This window comes from Alosa sapidissima, chromosome 12, assembly GCF_018492685.1.
Source record: "Alosa sapidissima isolate fAloSap1 chromosome 12, fAloSap1.pri, whole genome shotgun sequence".
In the NCBI taxonomy this organism is placed as follows: Eukaryota; Metazoa; Chordata; class Actinopteri; order Clupeiformes; family Clupeidae; genus Alosa; species Alosa sapidissima.
The window spans coordinates 3,462,501-3,486,506 of record NC_055968.1 but is presented as its reverse complement, the minus strand read 5'-3'; the positions used below and the strand labels follow the sequence as shown (position 1 = coordinate 3,486,506).

The window sequence follows — 24,006 nt, the reverse complement described above, 5'->3', positions numbered from 1 at the left end:
CAGTGGTTAATATGAGTGCCCTCAGTAAACAGCACAACAGACAGACAGCAAACAGTTAGAAAAAGTCACGCAATTGGCTTCTTAAGAGATCGCGTGCGATTGCACTGACTATACGCTACCGGACACCGGTAAAATTAACGGGAGTCGCCGTTGGTCACGTCATGCAGCAGGATTTGAACCTGCGACGCTGGCACAATGCTTAAAGTGCTTTGCACAGAAACGTCCAGTCCATTGTGCTACGGGAGCGCTGTTTAATGTCGTGCTCGGTATTCTATCCATTATGACAGTCTCGTGATGCTGGCCGTAGCGTGGGTCGGTCAAAGGCCGCCTCCTTCTCTAAAAAAATATTTTTATTTCTCCGGCTGTTGCAATTGATATCAGTGGTTAATATGAGTGCCCTCAGTAAACAGCACAACAGACAGACAGCAAACAGTTAGAAAAAGTCACGCAATTGGCTTCTTAAGAGATCGCGTGCGATTGCACTGACTATACGCTACCGGACACCGGTAAAATTAACGGGAGTGGCCGTTGGTCACGTCATGAAGCAGGATTTAAACCTGCGATGTTGACAGAGCGCTTCAAGTGTTTTGCAAAGCGAAGTCCAGTCCATTGTGCTACGAGAGCGCTGTTTAATGTAGTGCTCAGTATTCTATCCATTATGACAGTCTCGTGACGCTGGCCGTAGCGTGCGTCGGTCAAAGGCCCTCCTTCTCATAAAAAAATATTTTTATTTCTCCGGCTGTTGCAATTGATATCAGTGGTTAATATGAGTGCCCTCAGTAAACAGCACAACAGACAGACAGCAATCAGTTAGAAAAAGTCAAGCAATTGGCTTCTTAAGAGATCGCGTGCGATTGCACTGACTATACGCTACCGGACACCGGTAAAATTACCGCCGTTGGTCACGTCATGAAGCAGGATTTGAACCTGCGACGCTGGCACAATGCTTAAAGTGCTCTGCACAGAAACGTCCAGTCCATTATGCTACGGGAGCGCTGTTTAACGTAGTGCTCAGTATTCTATCCATTATGACAGTATCGTGACGCTGGCCGTAGCGTGCTTCGGTCAAAGGCCCTCCTTCTCGTAAAAAAATATTTTTATTTCTCCGGCTGATGCAATTGATATCAGTGGTTAATATGAGTGCCCTCAGTAAACAGCACAACAGACAGACAGCAAACAGTTAGAAAAAGTCACGCAATTGGCTTCTTAAGAGATCGCGTGCGATTGCACTGACTATACGCTACCGGACACCGGTAAAATTAACGGGAGTCGCCGTTGGTCACGTCATGCAGCAGGATTTGAACCTGCGACGCTGGCACAATGCTTAAAGTGCTTTGCACAGAAACGTCCAGTCCATTGTGCTACGGGAGCGCTGTTTAATGTCGTGCTCGGTATTCTATCCATTATGACAGTCTCGTGATGCTGGCCGTAGCGTGGGTCGGTCAAAGGCCGCCTCCTTCTCTAAAAAAATATTTTTATTTCTCCGGCTGTTGCAATTGATATCAGTGGTTAATATGAGTGCCCTCAGTAAACAGCACAACAGACAGACAGCAAACAGTTAGAAAAAGTCACGCAATTGGCTTCTTAAGAGATCGCGTGCGATTGCACTGACTATACGCTACCGGACACCGGTAAAATTAACGGGAGTGGCCGTTGGTCACGTCATGAAGCAGGATTTAAACCTGCGATGTTGACAGAGCGCTTCAAGTGTTTTGCAAAGCGAAGTCCAGTCCATTGTGCTACGAGAGCGCTGTTTAATGTAGTGCTCAGTATTCTATCCATTATGACAGTCTCGTGACGCTGGCCGTAGCGTGCGTCGGTCAAAGGCCCTCCTTCTCATAAAAAAATATTTTTATTTCTCCGGCTGTTGCAATTGATATCAGTGGTTAATATGAGTGCCCTCAGTAAACAGCACAACAGACAGACAGCAATCAGTTAGAAAAAGTCAAGCAATTGGCTTCTTAAGAGATCGCGTGCGATTGCACTGACTATACGCTACCGGACACCGGTAAAATTACCGCCGTTGGTCACGTCATGAAGCAGGATTTGAACCTGCGACGCTGGCACAATGCTTAAAGTGCTCTGCACAGAAACGTCCAGTCCATTATGCTACGGGAGCGCTGTTTAACGTAGTGCTCAGTATTCTATCCATTATGACAGTATCGTGACGCTGGCCGTAGCGTGCTTCGGTCAAAGGCCCTCCTTCTCGTAAAAAAATATTTTTATTTCTCCGGCTGATGCAATTGATATCAGTGGTTAATATGAGTGCCCTCAGTAAACAGCACAACAGACAGACAGCAAACAGTTAGAAAAAGTCACGCAATTGGCTTCTTAAGAGATCGCGTGCGATTGCACTGACTATACGCTACCGGACACCGGTAAAATTAACGGGAGTCGCCGTTGGTCACGTCATGCAGCAGGATTTGAACCTGCGACGCTGGCACAATGCTTAAAGTGCTTTGCACAGAAACGTCCAGTCCATTGTGCTACGGGAGCGCTGTTTAATGTCGTGCTCGGTATTCTATCCATTATGACAGTCTCGTGATGCTGGCCGTAGCGTGGGTCGGTCAAAGGCCGCCTCCTTCTCTAAAAAAATATTTTTATTTCTCCGGCTGTTGCAATTGATATCAGTGGTTAATATGAGTGCCCTCAGTAAACAGCACAACAGACAGACAGCAAACAGTTAGAAAAAGTCACGCAATTGGCTTCTTAAGAGATCGCGTGCGATTGCACTGACTATACGCTACCGGACACCGGTAAAATTAACGGGAGTGGCCGTTGGTCACGTCATGAAGCAGGATTTAAACCTGCGATGTTGACAGAGCGCTTCAAGTGTTTTGCAAAGCGAAGTCCAGTCCATTGTGCTACGAGAGCGCTGTTTAATGTCGTGCTCGGTATTCTATCCATTATGACAGTCTCGTGACGCTGGCCGTAGCGTGCGTCGGTCAAAGGCCCTCCTTCTCGTAAAAAAATATTTTTATTTCTCCGGCTGTTGCAATTGAAATCAGTGGTTAATATGAGTGCCCTCAGTAAACAGCACAACAGACAGACAGCAAACAGTTAGAAAAAGTCACGCAATTGGCTTCTTAAGAGATCGCGTGCGATTGCACTGACTATGCTACCGGACACCGGTAAAATTAACGGGAGTCGCCGTTGGTCACGTCATGCAGCAGGATTTGAACCTGCGACGCTGGCACAATGCTTAAAGTGCTTTGCACAGAAACGTCCAGTCCATTGTGCTACGGGAGCGCTGTTTAATGTCGTGCTCGGTATTCTATCCATTATGACAGTCTCGTGATGCTGGCCGTAGCGTGGGTCGGTCAAAGGCCGCCTCCTTCTCTAAAAAAATATTTTTATTTCTCCGGCTGTTGCAATTGATATCAGTGGTTAATATGAGTGCCCTCAGTAAACAGCACAACAGACAGACAGCAAACAGTTAGAAAAAGTCACGCAATTGGCTTCTTAAGAGATCGCGTGCGATTGCACTGACTATACGCTACCGGACACCGGTAAAATTAACGGGAGTGGCCGTTGGTCACGTCATGAAGCAGGATTTAAACCTGCGATGTTGACAGAGCGCTTCAAGTGTTTTGCAAAGCGAAGTCCAGTCCATTGTGCTACGAGAGCGCTGTTTAATGTCGTGCTCGGTATTCTATCCATTATGACAGTCTCGTGACGCTGGCCGTAGCGTGCGTCGGTCAAAGGCCCTCCTTCTCGTAAAAAAATATTTTTATTTCTCCGGCTGTTGCAATTGAAATCAGTGGTTAATATGAGTGCCCTCAGTAAACAGCACAACAGACAGACAGCAAACAGTTAGAAAAAGTCACGCAATTGGCTTCTTAAGAGATCGCGTGCGATTGCACTGACTATACGCTACCGGACACCGGTAAAATTAACGGGAGTCGCCGTTGGTCACGTCATGCAGCAGGATTTGAACCTGCGACGCTGGCACAATGCTTAAAGTGCTTTGCACAGAAACGTCCAGTCCATTGTGCTACGGGAGCGCTGTTTAATGTCGTGCTCGGTATTCTATCCATTATGACAGTCTCGTGATGCTGGCCGTAGCGTGGGTCGGTCAAAGGCCGCCTCCTTCTCTAAAAAAATATTTTTATTTCTCCGGCTGTTGCAATTGATATCAGTGGTTAATATGAGTGCCCTCAGTAAACAGCACAACAGACAGACAGCAAACAGTTAGAAAAAGTCACGCAATTGGCTTCTTAAGAGATCGCGTGCGATTGCACTGACTATACGCTACCGGACACCGGTAAAATTAACGGGAGTCGCCGTTGGTCACGTCATGAAGCAGGATTTGAACCTGCGACGCTGGCACAATGATTAAAGTGCTTTGCACAGAAACGTCCAGTGCATTGTGCTACGGGAGCGCTGTTTAATGTCGTGCTCGGTATTCTATCCATTATGACAGTCTCGTGACGCTGGCCGTAGCGTGCGTCGGTCAAAGGCCCTCCTTCTCGTAAAAAAATATTTTTATTTCTCCGGCTGTTGCAATTGAAATCAGTGGTTAATATGAGTGCCCTCAGTAAACAGCACAACAGACAGACAGCAAACAGTTAGAAAAAGTCACGCAATTGGCTTCTTAAAATATCGCGTGCGATTGCACTGACTATAGGCCTACGCTACCGGAGTGAATGTGTGCAAAGTCAGTATAGTGTGAGTTCAGAGTTCGGATGGCCTGGGGATAAAAACTCTCTCAGTTCTGGATTTGTGACTACATAGGCGTCTTCTTGATTTCAGCAGTAGGAATAATCCATTGTTAGGATGAGAAGAGTCCTTCAGAATCTTTTGGGCTCTTAGGAGTACTCTTCTGGAATAGATATCTTGTAGAGCAGGGAGTTGAGTTCTTATAGTACGTTCAGCTGAGCGCACTACTCTCTGCAGAGTATTACAATCTCTAACTGTGGAGTTCCCATACCAGGGGATGATGCTACCAGTTAGAACACTCACTGAATTTCCTTAGCTGACGAAGGAAGTAGAGTCGTTGTCTGGACTTCTTCAGAACATATTGAGTGTTAACAGTCCATGTTAAGTCTTCTGTAATGTGGACACCAGTGTATTTAAAACTTGTGACTCTCTACAGGTTGCCCGCTGATCATTAGTGGGGTGTAACTGTAGTTCTGCTGCTGCCTTCTGTAATCCACTACCATTTCCTTGAGGCTTGAAATATTTTACCTTATGTGTGATGAATCTATATATACGAAAGTTTCACATTTTGAAATAAAGACAGAGAGAACAGAGAGAATAGTAGTGAGGTTTAGTTGATTTCACATCATCATCAGTGTATGGAGGCTAGGCAGTGGTTCTCAAAGCTGGTGCAGGTGGTTGTGCTTTGGGGTTAGTGAGTCTAGATGAGGTGAGTGACCAACGAGTGGCACGCTCACATCACATCTGCTGGATCAGCAACAAGAGATTCCTTTACCTTTAGCTTTGTCTCTGCTTGAATACTGTCTCATATTCATAGCATTTATGTAAGTTATGTTGTTCAGATATAATACCACTTGATAGGCTACCGCGGACTTACACCTATGTCTGAAAGCAGCTTTAGGCATTTTTTTGTTTTGTTTTATCACTCCTAAGGCAGGCCTATATTATCCATTCCAGAGGGTTTAGTTTTGAGCCATTTGTAGCTCTTAAAGGCTAATGGATTTATGTGTTGCTAAATATATATACAGTATATGTGTTATATAATTTGTTGATGAACAGTGTTAGATTATGGAGATTTCTTCAGAAACAAGGGCATATTAATAATGATTAAATATTTGTCTCCATCTGCTGGGATGGTGCTGGGTACATGTCCAATGCAGGTTGCAGTTCACCAATCCATGTGAACTTAATCATATTGGTTTATTGTGGTGGTTGTTCTACCCTTAGGCTGAATCAGCTGAAGCCTTCAAAGCTGAATCAGCTTTGATTGGGCTACAGCAAGATCTGCTTTATATAAATAAATCAAACTCAGGTTTGTCGTGCCCTTACACTGTGGGCATGTGGTAAATTAATTATGATCATATAGGGATTGTCATTTTTTTTTTTTTTTTTTCCTCATCTACTTCCTGAATTTTTGGTCAACGATACCCGGGACACCGAACCACCGGGACACATGAAATTTGGTGGGTACGTAGCCCCACTAGACTTTTACGGAAAAATTTCGTTTCGTCCCCGGGGTCCACTCCCCCCCCCCCCCCCCCCCCCCCCCCGTGCTGGGCCCCCCGAACCGCAAAAAAAGCAGTTTTTCCTAAATAACTACCTGAACCGTGGCACCGAGGATGAAGAATCTTTTATGGTATGTTGGTCTCAAGGGCCCACATCAATCTGGCCTATAATCACTCATTTGTGATGAAAATGCAATATTATTCTGCTTTAATCGCCCCTATCTTCAGTTAAGATGTTCAGAACTGCACCAAATTTTATTTGTATGATTGACCTGGCATTCTCTGGGGGTATGCCACGTTTCGTAGAATTTCATCCATGGGGGGGTCTTAAAAAAAAATAGATTATGTGTACATTTAGCAACTGTACACTCATTGGCCTGTAGATGGCGGTGCACACATATACACATGCACACACACACAGGCACCCACATACTATCGGTATTAGAACGGCCGATACATAATTACAAATTCAGTAGGATTAAAAGAAAGGCAAAATATATATTCATCATCATCATCATGGCTGCATTTCCAGTATTGGATAAGTAGTCGTTTGTCCACTAGATGGCGCATTGTTGCAGTGAGACGTAATTTTGTTGGAAGTTAAACGTGGGTTTACAAGGACTATAGTTTACCGCAGAGAACGTCTAATAAGGATAGGATGATGTTCACATGAAATGTAATTCCCATTTCTTCTTGAAGCCGAAATAAAAGAGGATGTTTATCGGACATGCTTGGTTTTTACTGCAGGTACGTTAATCTTATAATATCAATAAGGACCTAGGTAATGTTACCGTTAGCGTTGGTTGAGTGATGGAGGCCAATTTGATTGATTGCATTTGTAGAAAACTATAAATGCGGTTATACCAAGCAAATTGATAGCAGCACTGTATTTGTATCTTTCGACTGTCATTTGTTGCATGTGCTACAAAAATCATTCAGTGCAATGGAAGATTTACAAACGTTACACCGGTCTGATACAGTTTTGCCTATACATGTGTGAGACTGAGACGCCTGTTTATTTTGTTTTAAGTGCGTGCAGGGTGTGAGAGGGGAATCGATGTGCTTTGATTCCAGCTTGGTAGTTGTAGTCTGTGAAATTAAAAAGCATGTGTGTGAAGTATCCAAACAATGACACCTTCATTTCATTATGGCTGCTTTAGCAACACACCTTAAGCTACTGTGTAGTGGGTCCCATTTAGAAGTGGCTACTTCATTCGCGCTTTCCTTGACTCATGGAGCTACGTGAATTTTATCACAACTTTTCGCCACGATATGGCAGTTTAAGTCCGCTTGATACTGTAAGGCGTAAGCCAGCATAGCCTATTGACAATTTATGTTGTAAATAGGCCTACCTTATAAGCCTACCTGTAGCTTAGGTAAGCTAACAGCTTTCTATTAGGATCTAGTGTGTTAGTTACATATAACTCCCTGATGTTAGTTACATATAACTCCCTGATGCCTGATCCCTCCATTTAGAATAGCCAGAGCGTGAACAATATCGGGTGCCTATGGACTAGGCTTGGTGAACCCAGCCTGATCTGCCCGCTATTTATTTTTTGATTTCTTAAAAGATTGAGGTTGGTCTGGTGAAAGCCAGACTAGCCATGGACCTCAGTTACACAATGCAAGGGAACATGAATCAGCCTATATTTGCACGAACAATAACGGACAACAGCTCTTCAACTTTGGCCCGTTAAAATGTGTATGAACAGTCTAGCGACGCATTTCATCAAGGCCCATTTGGAAATGTCAGTTATTTGCACCACTAGATGTAAAACAGCATTTCGTTTCAGACTACTGTTACTTAATTTGTGCATTAACAATAACGTTTCAGACTACTGTTACTTAATTTGTGCATTGACAATAAAGTATTACATGAACTAAAGATGACTAAAATCTTATGTAGAAGAAGAAATATTCACAAACAATCCATCCATCCAAAAATGACCTTTGTTTTTGATAGCTGTTGAAAACGGCACGGAACTGATAGAGATGTTTTTGTTTATAAATAAATAAATAAATAACATTATGCTGATACCTTTTGCTTTTCCCAAATACAATGTAGCCTACAGGTGTAAGTGACCTTTCATCAATCCAGTTGCAATGGATGAACTGTGATGAACTGCCCTACTTGTGATTGTTTAGAGATGTTAAAGGTTTTATAACAATGCTACATCTTCTTTGGCTATTCTACAATCTATTCACCTTTTCAGCACCAGTAGGCTACTCTCTGTGCAGCCGCACACACACACACTTAGGCATGCCAAACAAGCATACACAAAAGTTTCAAGAGTGGGGGATGGAGTAAAATATGGAGACAAATTGAAGTGTGATTTATTTTCGCGGAACGGATGTACAGGACTGAGCGGCGGTCATATTTTGTACCGCTATGCGGTACATCTAGTTGATGTAGAATCACATGGCACTGCCTCATGCTAGTACGAAAAAAACATGTAGCTTTTGTCTTTAGTTCTTGCAATGTTCCTTTCCCAGGAGGACACAGTTAAAATCCTACCGTCCATGAGAATGACCAGTATTTTTTTTTTACTATTATTTTTTTTAATTAAATTAAGTTTAGAAATATAACTGTCATAGAGATTTAAACAAGGGAAGGTTGGACATAAAAAAGGGATTTACATTTTTTTATTGGATTTATCAGTTCATCAATGTATTCTGAGACCATGTCCATTTCACTATTTGTATTTAAATACTGCTCTATTTGTTGACCCAGCACAAAGCTTTTCACTATTAATTGCATCACTTCTGTCCAGGGAAAGTCCGATTTTGCAATAGAGGCCGATGGCAAAACAAGCGATTGTGTTGGACACTCATTGTAAAAATCAAGGAAGTGAGACTGGCAAGAGGATAGACGTCCGGAAATCTTGGTCATTTTTACTATGTTGCTTAGACAACCTCAGCCATATCAGTGAGACCTCAATCACAATCTCTCTCTCAAACACAAACAGGAAGCAGAACAGTTTTTCCAGGTAGAGCGCAGACAAAAAATTGGAAGGAATGTTGTTTTTTAGGATAGCCCTTTTCATACTGCTCCATGGATTTCAAGGTAAGACATGTATTTTGCTTTACAATTTGGTCATGGTGACATTTTCAGAAGTTACCGTGCTCTTACAGTGATTCATGTGAAAATGAAGAGAAAAAGACAAACAAATAACAATCAGAGGTTGTAAAGCCCTAACATTATCTATATCTTATTTGATGTATATCTTAACTTAAGTTATTTTTTGTGAAGTGACAAGAATTTACAAAGGTCAGTGTGCAAATGTGCATTTTACATGTGAGATGTGTTGAAATGTCAATTCCTGCTATTGGACAGCTTCTGCCAAGGCATGTCTGTTAGCGGTATGAGGTAGTCGTATTCATTCTGTTTATCACAGCTCTTGGTTTCATATATTTCAAGCTGCAGGTGAGAATGTCTTCTTGTTGAATTCTGACTTATCAGTCCTTGCATCTTCACTGGCATCATGTCGTTATAGGTGGAAACAGTCTCTGGACAGTATCCAAGGTGGCAGTGCAGAAGGGGGGTTCTATCACTATCCCATGTCACTACCACAGGACGTACCGGACTAATGTGAAGTACTGGTGCAAGGGCCGCAGTTGGGTTTTCTGTAGAGAGATTGCCCGCACCACCTCAAAATCCAGGACAGAGGGGGTGTTCATTACAGACTATCCATCTGAGCAGGTTTTCACCGTAACAAAAACAAACCTTGATGTGAAGGACACTGACCGCTACTGGTGTGCCATTAAAATGAGTGGGTTCAGCTCTCAGACTCTCAGAACGTCTCTGGAGCTTCAGGTGACTGAAGGTAGGTGCAGTTGGACTGTAACATTAGTAATGATGAGGATGGGCCAAAGGAAAGCATATACTGGATGTGTAGAGGAAATAAGGTGGGCTGGCAGCTGATTCAGTTTTAGTTGGGGCAATGGCTTACATTGAAATGCATGGTGTTCTAGTTGTAGGCACAAAAAGTGTATTATTTTGGTGTAGTTTTTTGTTAATAAAATGATGTATTTCATGACCCTATCTACAAAACAAAGCTAAGGTAACCATGTGAAGGTTGGGTGAATGTGGATGGAAGGTGAGAACAATTTTTGTCCCCATAGCAATTTTCTGTGGGCCCAAAAGACTCTCAAAAGAGTGTCATTAGATTCCATTCCCATGCAGTTTGCTCATTCATTTCAGATCCTCCAGATTTGTTTGTGATGGATAACAGGGTGTCTGTTGAAGAGGGAGGCAATGTGAGCATCCCCTGTTTGTACCGTGACAGACTAAAGAGTGCTGAGAAGAAGTGGTGTGAGAGTGGAAATCTCCACTCCTGTCGGTCAGCCACATCGCCACCCGAGGAGCCATCTGTCACAATCTCTGATGACGGCAGCGGAGTTTTTACGGTAACTCTGATGAAACTGGAGAGGAAGGATATAGGCTGGTACTGGTGTTCTGCTGGTGACATACAGGCCCCTGTGCATATTAACGTAACAGAAAAACTGGACAGATTTCACAACATTACAGGTGAGCTTGTCATACAGTCGTCATACAATCGACTCTCAAGTAGGATGTATTGCTAATGTGATTTATGTGATTTGTGTGGTGTTGGCTAACTGCACTGCATTTTCCTATTTGAACAGTTACAACATCTGGTGGGGTTTTAGCTTCCTCGTGGGCCCCAGGCGGACAAACTACCCGTGGGCCAACATCAGAAATCACTGCCCCTAAGACAACATTTCACTCTCTGCTGACACATAATCCACAAGGAAAGACATCTACAACAACTGCAGTCACGGACACTTCGGGTCAATCAACCAAATATGACCTGACATCTTCTGCAGTACTGACCAGCACAATCTCAACTACTTCAGCAAATGGGGAGACGTCAGACACATATTCAGCTACAGTAACACCAACAGACGTTGCCCCAAAATGTGCATTTAATAATACGTGTTCGACTGTGCCTTTAAACACCACAGAGGATACCACAATCTACAATAGGTATGACTCAAATTCTGTTAATTCTGTTTTGTGTGTGTGTGTGGGAGGGGGGCAGTTCAGTGCAATGATAATGTATTAATAACAATATTGTAATTGTAAGATGATAGATGAGCAGAACAGTGTTGATTGACTGTTATGTGTAAGGGTGGGGGCTATTTCTGAGCGTTCAACAGAGTGACTGCTTGGGGGAAGAAACTGTCTTTGTGTCGGCTGGTTTTGGCAAACCCTGTATCGCCTACCAGAGGGAAGGATGTTGAACAGTTTGTGACCAGGATGTGCGGGGTCTGCAGAGATTTTTGCTACCCATGAGTTTTTTCATGAGTTATGGACTATGAACGCAGTTCCTTACATTATCTTGGTTGTCTTTCAGGCATCTGATTTGGCAGTCAGCTGCGATTGTCACGGGCATAGTGATGGCAGTGGTGATTATTGTTGGGGCCTCCTTCAATTATTGGCGTCATCACAGTAAGTGTGTTTGTGTGCAGTATCACATGAAGTATACCTCTTTCATATCTTACATGCATAGGCACATGAAAGATCCTGTTGTCTTTTAATTTCTTATTTTGGAGACAGTTAATCCCAACTACAAAACCGTCTTTTTCCATTTGCAGAGCGACGTCACATCAGAATAGAACTGGATGACATGACACAACAGTTTAATGTGAGTCTGGTGGAACGTTTAAAATATGGACAATTGAGCTAAAGAACCATATTTTGCTCTAAAATGACTTTCTTGAAAATAAGCAGGGGCCTGAGAGTGTAGTGTACAGTGACTGACCTATCCCTTGGTGTCTTACAGATGGAGGAGGATTTGGTGGACGACGTTGGAAATGACTGGCCTCGCTCGTGTCTTCTGTACCATAGTGAAGACCCTGAAAGTGAGGGAGCACTGTAGCTGAATACAGTCCATCTGCCATTCTCTTTATTTGAGTATGGGATAGTGTTTGGTCTAACTTATTTTATCATGAAATGTTATTTTGAAAATAAAACAATATATATTTGGGCCAATTTGTACATTTGATCTTGAATTTGTACATTTGATCAGTGCAGTCTGGTGAATCACTAAACAGTTCAGATTAGAGTTCCCTAGCAAACAATGGTCATTCTTATGGTTTGTCTGGGCTTTATAATAACAACCTTGACTAACTCAGATATGACGCATTACAGTATTAACAACAGCAAACAGATATGAGGACAAACAGGTTTATTATTAACTTGTGTCAGGTCGTTATTGTACAGAAAAGAGCATCAGAATTAACATGAATAATGCACAGCCCACAGGTGAGTCTTTTCCACCCTCACATGGCAGCAGAGAAGGTAAGGTGCCCTGGTTCAGCCCTGCAGTTAGTAGCCTCTGCAGCCAACATACTGCACTGAATTCTCAGTCAATATTCCTTCATTATGACGGCTGCATCTCACTTGACAGAAACGTTCAAAGTGAAACATGTACTAACAATGAAGAGATCCTGATCATTTTTATTAAGTACATTTTTCTTCTCCTTTTTTAGACAACAGTATAAATGAATGATAAAATAGTGTTCGACATAGAAGTGATGTTAGTGTACACAAGGCCATGCAGTTATGATAAAATAGGACATTTAAAAAGTCTTGTCTGTACACTGGATGTACTGCATCACTCTGCCAAAGGACCACATAAGTTGCAGAATACTGATTAGAAGAAGTACACACAATGTCCCTCCCTAGTGTTCTCACGCATCCTGGCTAATTGGACATGGCACAGGCATGGGTTTGCTAGCAGGAGAGTTTGGACTTGTGTTGAGAGCAAGCCATCATGCTGCCTCTGCAGCTGTGGTTAATGCCATTTGGAGAGCCGGGGAAGGGGAAGCACTCAGTGAAGAGATCTTGGCACGAGTCTGGACACCCTAATCTCATTCACTCATATACAGAGGGAAACGGTTTCAGACAGGAGAATATTTCAATGGTGAGACATTACATAAATCTTGGGTACCAATATGGTTGACCTGTGATTCAAACACACACACACACACACACATACACAACATCTGGCCAGAGTACTTGTTGGATGTGAAGGTGGACTGGTTTGGATTATGGGAATGACACTGTGAATTTGGAATGTCACTTGGCACGTCCAGTTTTGGAGTCTGGACTGAACATGACCCACTGTGCTTTTGGGTGAATGACATGTTGAAAGACCACATTCAACTTGAAAATAGTAAAAAATAACAAAGCACTTCCTCCAATTTGAATTGTACAAGATTAAAAAAGATCAACATTTAGTTAAACACATTTATATGACAGAACAATTATACTTTATTATACCTATATAGAAAACAAAGAAACTTATTTTTGTCAAATGCAGTATCCCCTTCCACAAAGCATAACTGAGATTACTGTGCTCTACACATTAATGCTCTTGCTGAAAAGGGCGACTGAAACTGCTTGTTATCATGATCCTTACCACAGAGTTCCTTACAAAGAGAAAGATACTTGATCTGCAGTGAATGCACACGTAGCATCATTTCAAAGTAGTGCAGGGTTGATGGAGCAGATCTGCGGATTACCAGTGCTCCCTTCAAAACCTCAAAAACTAGCCAGGATGCTACAAGGAGCCGCCATGTCCTCAGCTAGTCTCCAGTGTAATAAAGAACTGCCTGGAGTCTCCTACGTTCCTGTCCTGATTCAGTGTTGCTAACTGTGCTCAAGCTCTGGTGCCTTAGTAATGCCATGCGTCCACGTGTGCAAAGCTACAAGCCTCTACTGCTCAAAGCATGTGGTTCATGTTGGGTTGGTAAACACAGCTCTTTCACAATGTCTGTCATGCCATGTTGACATTAATTGTTACGGCTGTAATGGCTTCCCTTTGCACAGGCACTCAGAGAGAGAGAGAGAGAGAGAGAGAGACCGAGAGAGAAAGAGAGTAAATCAAACGGGATGAGCACGAGATGACGCTGCCATTTAAGGCACTACCTCCAATGTTGCCCCCACCCCAATGCGTGTGCCCACGGCTGAATCTCACATGGGTGTGCAAAGTGCCATTCCTGTGCAGTGCCACCAGAGGGGGCTCAGGCCACACGGCTCACTGAAACACAGGCCTGTATGAAGAGGCCCCCATCCGCTGGAGAGGGAATACTGCATTTCCAGGGTGGTGGTGGTGATGGTGGTGGTGGTGGGGGAGGTTGTTGCGAAAGGATGTAGTGTTGGTGAGATTGGTCTGTGTACCCACCCTCCCCCACCCCACACCCCCCTCACCCAACCCCACCCCTCTCAGAGCAGCCTTCCCTCCCCATGGTTTGACTGACCCCCCCCCCCCCCCCCCCTCCCCCCATCCCGCCATCCCGCCCCACTACCCTGCTAGCCCTCTTTTGGTGAGGGAGGGGTCTGGTTGCTGGAGGATGTCTTTAGGGAGCCCAGGGTTTTGCTGAACCAGGAGTTCTTGGCTGCCTGCACCTCAGTCATTAGGACCCCTCTCTGATGCTCCAGTTCCTGAGGACAGGGACAGATGGAGAGAGAGAGAGAGAGAGAGAGAGAGAGAGAGAGAATGAAAGAGGGAGAGAAGATTAGATGTTAATGATACTGTGTGGGCCTCCACTCATAATTACAGCCTTAATGCAATAATCTGTTCAGCTACATGATGATTATCATTATCCATACCCATGACCTATGATGCATTGCTCAAATGTTTAGTGTGTTTACTTTATATTTCATTAGCAACAAACCATGATATGCTGAAATAGTGACAAATATGAATCTGGAATCTCAAATATAAAATATAAATTGTGATGTCACAAGTGGCTTGTACATGCAGACTGTGTTATTTGAGAGTGACTAACTCTGTTATCTATTTTGTCAAGGAAGTGTGGAACCTTTTCAGTTGGTAGCATTGAAAAGGAAAGAATGACAGACAAAAAATAAAGCAACTCTACGAGTGATAATGAATGAGTGATAAGAAGCTGGACATGTGTGTCAGGCCTGACCTGGATCTTGCACTTGGCCTCCACCAGCTGCAACTTGGTCTGGGCCAGCTCCAGCTCCAGCTCCCTCAGCTGGGCCTTCAGAGAGTCCTTCTCCTCGTCCTGCTCCAACGGCTGGCTGTCCCGCGACATGGTCGGCATCTGCAGAGGCCCGTCCTTACTGAACACCTCCCGACAGCGTTCGCACGGCATCACCTTACTCTACACAAACCCACAACACAACACAAATTTGATTTTACACATTTTGAGTAGGCCTAAACTGTTCGCCAAAGGCCATTATCTCTGGCCCCAGCTTGATAAAAACAAAATTATAAACATCTGAATTATAATTCCCCCTTCACCCAAATACAGTAATGAAGGTGAAAGGAAGTTATTAAGCCTTAATGGTGCTTCCTAAAGGGGGTATTGTCAAAGCTGCTACTAATAATACTAAAAATACAGCATGAAGAAAGTCAAGGACATGCATGGCAGCTTCCGCTCATCCCAGTATTAAAGTAAATCTGGTCTTAAATGAAAATGTATTGGCTGTGTTATTTCTTTTTTTGTGGGATGTCCAATTTATATGTAGAAATGCACATTTGCAAAGGTGACTTAGTATGTTGTCGTAAAAGTGTCTCTCCTTTTGATTTTGCACTGCCAATGTGGCTCTTGTGGAAAAAAATAGTGAGGATCACTGCTCTACACAAACCCACAACACAACACAATGTTCACACAATGTTTACACAACACCTTACTCTACACAAACCCACAACACAACACAATGATTACACAACACTGGAATGAACACTAATCAGCCTGAGGGCTATTTCACAAAGGCAGAATTAAGAAATCCGAGATAGGTGATAAAGTGAGGCTTGACATAGCGTTGTCTGGTCATCCTAGCTCAACACGTTTCATTAACACCAATCCAGGATGAGTAGGAGCGACTATGTCAAGCCAGGTGTAAATAATTCAGGATATATGTGCATTCTTGTTTTTTCTCCAAAAACCCCATGGTTGTAATAAAAAAGACGCAGAAAACAGCGTCATTCACACCGCCATGAACAACCGCTTTTGATACAGACTAACAACGATGTAAAGTTTTTCTTTTTTGATCGGGGAAACACGGCTGTTTCTGTAAAACAGCGAGAGTGGGCGTGGTGGGCAAAAATACACACAGCAGCCTATGACTATACGCATGTATATTGTCTTTATAAGTGAATTCGTTGAAAAATTGCCCTACCAGGAACTACTACAGTACAGTAGGCTATTCATCAAACGTCTATCAACAAAAGAAGCCATATGGTATTAGGCAGACAATCTGTTGTGTTTTGAGAGCAAATACATTTAGCAAATAGTATACAAATGAAATAAAGTTCGTAAAAAAATCACATGGAGGTCTAATTTGAATGACTGAACCAATAAGAAAACATAATAAACATTAGAATGAACTAAACCTGGCTGTTAGCTAGGTTAGGTGCACAGAATAAATCCCATGGTAACTTATGTGCCATCTCTTTTGTGAAACGAAGTAAAGGCTAAATTCATCCAGGAATCACCAGGATTACCAAAAATCCCAGCTTAATCCCTTATCTAGGTTTTGTGAAATACCCCTCCGGAGTGCTCATCCACACCACAGAAAACAGACAAACAAACAATAATGATAATGTTATAAGCCAATGCCCAAGCTTTTTTTTAAATGGAAAACAATATTTAGGGATGTTACTTGCTCAATAGCAACAAAATGTCCTATCAGGAGTAGTAGAGAATATAGCATGCGAACAGTAATTCAAATTCATATGGATTGTAGTTGTTCTTTAGTGGTTCTGTAGTGTCTCTCACCTTCACAATATCCAGCTCCTCTTTAGTGGCAGCCTGCTGCTTCTCCAGCCTGGTGCTGAGCTGGGAGCAGATCTACATCAACAGCAACAGAGAACACACAAGCTCAGCTAGCACTACCGCCTATTGCATTGTGAACACTGGGCTCAGGGCTCAAGCACAAGCCTGGGACTGATGGCTGGGCATGGCAGATAGTGCCCTGTCCTGAAAGCCCATGGCATCAAGTCCAGTCAAGTAAAGGTTTTAATGTTTTGAACACAGTACTAGACAAATGACTGAGTCCTGCAGTGGAGCGGTAGTGGGGGTGGGGGGTACCTGTTTGTACTCAGCGATGATGGCGGTGGTCTTCTTGATCTCAGACTCGGCTTTCTCCAGCTCCCTCCGGAAAACCTCCTTCAGCTGAACACAAGAAAAACAGAGATTCAGATACATCCAACAGACACTGTTAAGAAGGTTATAATAATAAATAATTTTAGACAACATTGGCAATATTATAATGAATACTGCAATTATACAGTATCAATTAACAGACACAATGTTACTGGACCAAGAGTCATACTGTATACACACAGCAACATATGCTACTTCCATCTCAAACTTCTCATAAACAGTTGTGACAATTCCTATCTTCCTCTAAATCTGTGTGACCTGTGCAGTCTCCTCCTCTTGTCTCCTCTTCTCCTCCTCCGTCTCCACCAGACGCTGTTTGGTATTCAACAGCTCCTTGTTCAGAGCATCCGCCTTGTCCTCTGCCTGGGGACCAAGGACACACAGAGTGAAACACACAGAGCACATCCAGCTGAAGGATACCCAGGGCTGAGAGAGAAACACACATCTGGCTCAGTTAGAGTTGGGGCTCGGGGGGTGAGCTCACCTGGTCCAGGTCGTTTCTCAGGGCGATCTTACTGGTGACCAGCTCGTGTGCGAGGTCATCATTCTCCTGTTCCAAACGCATGCTGGCTTCCTGTAGCCGGCGATTCTCTCTCTGCAGGAGAGAACACAGACGCACACACACACATGCGCACACACACACATGCGCACACACACACACACACACATGCGCACACACACACATGCGCACACACACACATGCGCGCACACACACGCGCACACACACACACACACACACACAAACACACACACACACACACATGCGCACACACACACATGCGCACACACACACATGCGCGCACACACACGCGCACACACACACACACACACACACAAACACAATACAGTGAAAAAGGTGACTTAATATGATGGGCTGTAAGTAATGATGCATTATAAATAGCAAATGACAATTCAAACGAGAGAGAGAGAGAAACGGCATAGCTTGTTGAGCTGGCTTTGCAAAAGCTGCTAAGATTTACTCTCTCTCCAAGATGCACACAAACATTATTGCATACTGAAAACAATCAAGCAACTACATTCCATCCGTTTGGGCACTCTTGTAACACTGGATAAGTCCCAGTGCTAAGTTTAGCAAATCAACACTTCTTCCTTTTAATCTCTATTTTGATTCACATCACAGATGTGAACCATGTTCATTACCACCACACATAATGATGCTTGGTTAAACAGACCCCAAATCAGTCTTTTAGAATAGGATGAAGTAATGAATAGAATTTAGCCCAAATTGTGGAATTAACAAAATAATGCTTATAGCAGCCTTCCCTGGCACAGAAAACAGGCAAACTGACGGAATCATAATGATGGTTGGCTGCCACCGCTGAACGTCTCTGCTTTAACCACTAAACACTCAGGCCAGTCTGTGTGAATATTTGAAATCAGAGAGCAGAGTAAGCTACAGTATAGGGCTATTAACTACACACTACAAGTTCTCCAACTCTGCAAGGTGGGGCACAGCAATCAGTACAATACAGTTACAACGCCATGAAGGGATGTACTGAAGCAGGTAAAAAGCGCATTGCTGTTGAGCAGACAAAACGTGATGATGCCTCACCATCCTTTGTGACTACAAGGTCGATGGGTTCAGAATGTTTAGCCCCCGCATCCCAGAACGGGTAATGTTACTCTGGCTTTTCTACGCTTCATGGTCAAGCAACAGGTCTTGTGACAGGGAGGTTTCCTGGCCTCCTCTGATACTAATGGCCTCACATGACACACAGACACTCTCAGTCAGGAAGAGGAAAAGCCAGGTCATCTGACTCCCATTTCCCAGACTCCCCTCCCCCCATGGAGCTAATGTCACGCCTGCAGTGAGGCTGTGGGTAGAGGACAGGGTGACAAGCTCAGAACTAGCCTAGCCCTCCCTGAAGCCCATGTAAGAGTTACACTGCTCTTGGAGTATAGAGCTCTGCTGTGCAAATGTCAGACCATGATGATGATGATGAACAGCAAGCTAAAAAGATGGAAAAAGAACAGAATAGACTAGAGGTCAGAGAGAGAGAGAGAGCGAGAGAAAGAGAAAGAGAGAGAGAGAGAGATTCTGGTAACACTTTACTTGGATAGTCCGCCCAGAGAGACTTTACAGATCATCTGTTGAGATTCAGTTCAGTATGTAAAATTGTTGTACAACTGAACAGCACCTTAACCATACCAAACCCCTAACACTAACATTAACCATAAAATGCAGTTAACAGAATGTCAACAGATAGTTGTTGATGATCTGAGCATCTGCATATAGTCTAAAGGGGACTATCCAAGTCAAGTGTGACCAAGATTCCAGCAAACAGCACAGCTGTAAATATACTAAGACTCTGGCTTACCTCCTAGACTGACAGTTATTATCACCTGTAGAGCATCCCTCTCTTGTCTTTTACCACAAACAGACGCACACACATGCACAAACACACTCCTGCCACAGTTAGGGATCCCTGCCCCTTCATCAACTCTGCCAAACATTTAGCTTCCACCTTGAGCTGGAAATACACCTTCCACCATCTCCCCCTCTGATTGGCCACATGTGAGGGCTGTGGGTCAGATGAGGGGAGGAAGTGGATGACTAGCCTGAGTACAGAGTCGGAGTAAAACAGGAAGTCATCTGCTCTGTGCTGTGCAGAGTGCAGCAGGTTCAGCATGGGCTATTTTAATTGTGTTTTTCCCCCCCTGAGAATTAAGCTCTCCCTTCATAAGACACATGCGTGCAGAGTGGGACAAGCAGACATTGTGACGAATACATAAACACAGAATTCTTCCTCAAAACAATGTTCAATGGACAAGATAACTTTATAGCAGCTTAAGTGGAATACATGTGTGAATGTGAACAAGGATTATTCTAGCTGAACACTTCTAGCTGAACCCTAAACCCAAAATAAACCCTAACCCAAAATAAATTTTACAGACAAAAACACATTTTTGAAGATCATACATTTAGTGATTTAATAAGCTACTCTACCAATAAGCAACTCTACAATAAGACCTAACTACAGATAATATTTCAAAAAGGACTTTATTTCAACAGAATATAAAAATAAAATAAATATCAAAGCATGAAAACGAACAAAGTAAAACCAATGCAATGAACACAATGCTTTCATAGCAACAGCATAAAAAAGTGCTTTGTTTATATCAAAATCTAATCGGTAAGAAAAATGACAAAAACATCCACATAAATGTAAAAAAGGAAACTTAACCTCAGTTCCTCAGCTGCTCTTTGAAGTTGAACTTAGCTTATCAATCATTCTAAAAAAACAACATGCATACACAAACTCAACTTACAAAAACAACAAATAAATCACATCTATCATTGTGAGGTACACAGACACGTCCACGTAGCTGCTTCCACTACACTTTTGACATAATAATAAATTCTGTAAAACAGCTTGAGGAAAATAAGGCTTTAAGGCAGATCACGCTTTCTCTGATATTACGTAGGTAAGGTCATGGCCTCTGTTCCATTACTGTAAGGTCACAACCTTTGACCTTGACTAAGAGGGTCTCTTTCTGGCACTCTCTTTCCTTTGAGAGCATGCTGGAGCGGGGGGCGTGGAGAGCTCTACACAGACCTGAACTGGGACAGGACAACAAGACGGAAGTGAATGCGAGGGCAATGCACCCTGGGAGGGCAGGAGTGCAGCTGGAGGGGTGACAGGGAGTGAGGGGAGGTGGGCTGTGGGGGACTCACCTGATACCTGTCGATGGGATCCTCCTGTTGCAGCTGGCTCTCTCGCAGAGACTGGTACTCCTTCTCAAACTTCTTCAGCTTCTTGGTTGGCACCTGAGAAATGAGGCAGACAAGAGGGACATACGTATAGTAATTCCAGTGCATATACGTGTGTGTGTGTGTGTGTGTGTGTGTGTGTGTGTGTGTGTGTGTGCCACTATTACCTGTGTTCAAAATGACTAGTTAAAATAGGTTTTGAATCTGTTTATGTAATGCAATTGTCAAAGCAACTGATCAACTTCACAGTGTCACAAACAAGAGGTGTAATGCCATGGACCACTGAAGCCCATGAGAGCAACCCTAATGTTCCCCAGAAAGGGGAAATGACATGCAACATTACAACTGTTACTGGGTGATAAGACACATTTTAGCCACTAGTTGGTGACACAAGCTGCACTACTGAATTGAGCCTCGTCATGACGGGCTGGCTAGTTAAGGATTAGATAACCCCATGCCGGATGCCAGAAGGAGTGTGTGTGTGTGTGTGTGTGTGTGTGTGTGTGTGTGTGTGTGTGTGTGTGTGTGTGTGTGTGTGTGTGTGTGTGTGTATGTATGTATGTGTGTGTGTGTGCTGCTCTCATGTTAAACTAATGAAACTTTATGAGACACTTTCATGAATCTATTAGGAGGACTAATGTCATCAGCTGAAGCATGAGGAGAAGCCGAGGCCAAAGCCTTCATGTTTATGGAGTCTGTTGGCACACATGTACGCAGCCTTCTATTGTTCCTCAGGAATCAAAGCTGAGGCACGGGTGTGGCACAGCTGGTATAGGTACACATCTTCTAAAACAAACAGGCCCTGATTCCATACAGACTGGCAGACCGAGGAAAAGCCATGCTGGGTGTGAACCTGCATTATATCTACATGCATGTCTGTATTCACACTGAATAAAAATGATCTGAGGACAAAGAATAGCAAATTATGACACAAATAGGAGAAAATGACAACAAATTAATTGAATAAGAGGACGAAAAGATCACCACCTCTGAAAGAAGCACATCTTCGACAGACACAAAACACACAACACAGCTGATCACCAAACATTCTCGCCCAATCACCACCCTGGCTACTAAGCACTGACAGGAAGGAGGTTGTTGCCATGGCAGCAGTGGAGTTGCTAAGGTGAGGAGAGAAAGGCTGCTCATCTCTGCTGGTGACAGCAAGTCATGGAGGCAATGCCTCACACTCAATCAGCCTTCAGATTATTCTCTGCCAGACTCTGTGTCAAGCTGCTGTCAAGACAAATAGCAGGACACACACACACACACACACACACACACACACACACACACACACACACACACACACACACACACACACACACACACACACGCCTTCCTCATGGCCAACTGTACTGAGTGTGATGTAATCCCTAATCAGCACAAGGTATACAGCAGAAACAGCTTGTTTCACAGAACAGCTGAGAAACAGAGACAAAGATGAGAATAGTGGAATAGTACAGTATTACTCTGACCCTTCACAGTTCATGAAAAAACAAACACCCACACACACCGCCACACAACCATTCAATTTCACTATTGTCCTTGGTGGTCAGTTCCAGAGCACACACTAAGTACTACACATGGCCTACATAGAAGAAAGCCTTGCTTTGGGACCATCCAGCTGTGTCAGCTCATCATATGAGTCTGAATCCCATGTGTTGGAGTGCTTTTGCTTGTGTGTTGCAAGCGTTGAGAGTGTGTATTGCAAATGGGGAATCTGTGCTAGGAGTTGTGCTTCAGAAAGCACACCTTCACCACCAAGCCTTCACTGTTCCCCCGCAAGACAGCCGTGGCCCAGAGAGCATGTCTACAGTGTCAGTGTTCCTACCACACAACAGGGTATTGTCTTTCTAGCCTGAGTGTCCACACCGCCCTCCCTCAGAATGCTTTCCAGGTCTGGGAGGCCTCTGGAGGGAGGGGAGGGGGGTGTTCCCATGGAGATGGACCTATGTGGGGCAACCTAATGAGAACCTTTGGGATATCATGTGCTCTTCTCAGTATCACCTGGTCTACCTGTCCACATATTTGCTTGTGTTTACTTCGACATAAAACATTCAGCTGTGCACAAATGCACAACTGTATTCTGAGAGTAAAGTTTCAGGGTGCAACTTTGCTACTGTGGATGTCACTGATCTCTTTCTTGCCTGCTTCTCTGTCATTTTCTTGCTCACTGACTTGACACCATCTTGCTTTCTTGTTGTGTGCATGGATACGGCTAGTGGAAGCACTCAGGTGAAAGACAAGGAGGATCACTCTGGAGACACTCAACTATTAGAACACACACTGCACTACTGTCCTTGTCCTCTTCTCTGTCCGCAGTCTACTGCGGTGTGTGGATGTGTGAGTGTGTGTGTGTATCTGTGTGTGTGTGTGTGTGTGTGTGTGTGTAAAAGAAGTAAACAGCGTAGTGCAGGTGCATTTGGAATGGAATAGAATGCAAGACAGAGAGAACAAGAGAGAAAGAGAAAGAGAAAGAGAGAGACAGAGAGAGTATGCATTTGCATGCATACACAGAGAATATGTGTACGAATATGAATATGTTAGAGAGAATACCTGCAGACGGATTTACAGCGCACTGATGACGTGTAATAATATTTATGTTTTTTCTATTGTCTATTGTTGAGAGAGAGAGAGAGAGAGACAGATAGAGAGAGAGACAGATAGAGAATGCAGGATTCTTAGAAGATCTGCCGAAAAGTTAAGCTTGCAATATCCACCCAATATTCATTAAAATCCAACAAAGTACATTGTTCAAAACAAAGTTTCTCAGTGCCATGGATAGTGGATATGCATGAGTACATGCCGTTTGAAGTGTGGACAGAATGTTCTGTGTCCTGCGCTATTCTCATGGGTTACCTTGGCGGCTCTTGGCCAGTGCCTGCTCACTCACAGCACCATGCTGTTCCGAAACAAGCTGCAACTTCAAGCTGTCAATGT

At 43.6% G+C, this 24,006-nt stretch overlaps 2 protein-coding genes across 10 annotated transcripts in view; one reads left to right on the top strand and one right to left on the bottom strand.

The window, feature by feature from the left end:
* Nucleotides 1–8,523: 8,523 nt before the first annotated feature.
* Nucleotides 8,524–12,181, top strand: LOC121678490 (polymeric immunoglobulin receptor-like). The gene is made up of 7 exons (XM_042058094.1): nt 8,524–9,228; nt 9,659–9,988; nt 10,366–10,692; nt 10,809–11,169; nt 11,540–11,634; nt 11,781–11,830; nt 11,969–12,181. Exons 1-7 carry the CDS (start codon nt 9,180–9,182, stop codon nt 12,062–12,064), a joined length of 1,308 nt encoding a protein of 435 aa, XP_041914028.1. The 5' UTR covers nt 8,524–9,179; the 3' UTR covers nt 12,065–12,181.
* A 2,302-nt stretch (nt 12,182–14,483) lies between these two features.
* The window catches only part of rabgap1l (RAB GTPase activating protein 1-like), an 89,191-nt gene continuing 79,668 nt past the window's right edge, over nt 14,484–24,006 (bottom strand). For 6 of the 9 annotated variants that reach the window (XM_042111936.1, XM_042111938.1, XM_042111937.1 and 3 more), the window contains 7 exons: nt 21,028–21,120; nt 17,815–17,925; nt 17,589–17,693; nt 17,256–17,339; nt 16,944–17,015; nt 15,126–15,323; nt 14,484–14,634 (listed from right to left, as the gene is read on the bottom strand). In XM_042111936.1, the coding sequence (XP_041967870.1) occupies nt 14,503–14,634; nt 15,126–15,323; nt 16,944–17,015; nt 17,256–17,339; nt 17,589–17,693; nt 17,815–17,925; nt 21,028–21,120 (795 nt within the window). In that variant the 3' untranslated portion in view covers nt 14,484–14,502. Of the gene's footprint in view, nt 14,635–15,125; nt 15,324–16,943; nt 17,016–17,255; nt 17,340–17,588; nt 17,694–17,814; nt 17,926–20,336; nt 20,914–21,027; nt 21,121–24,006 lie in introns of those variants that run through there. The other 3 variants (XM_042111941.1, XM_042111945.1, XM_042111939.1) reach the window with 2 other exon arrangements.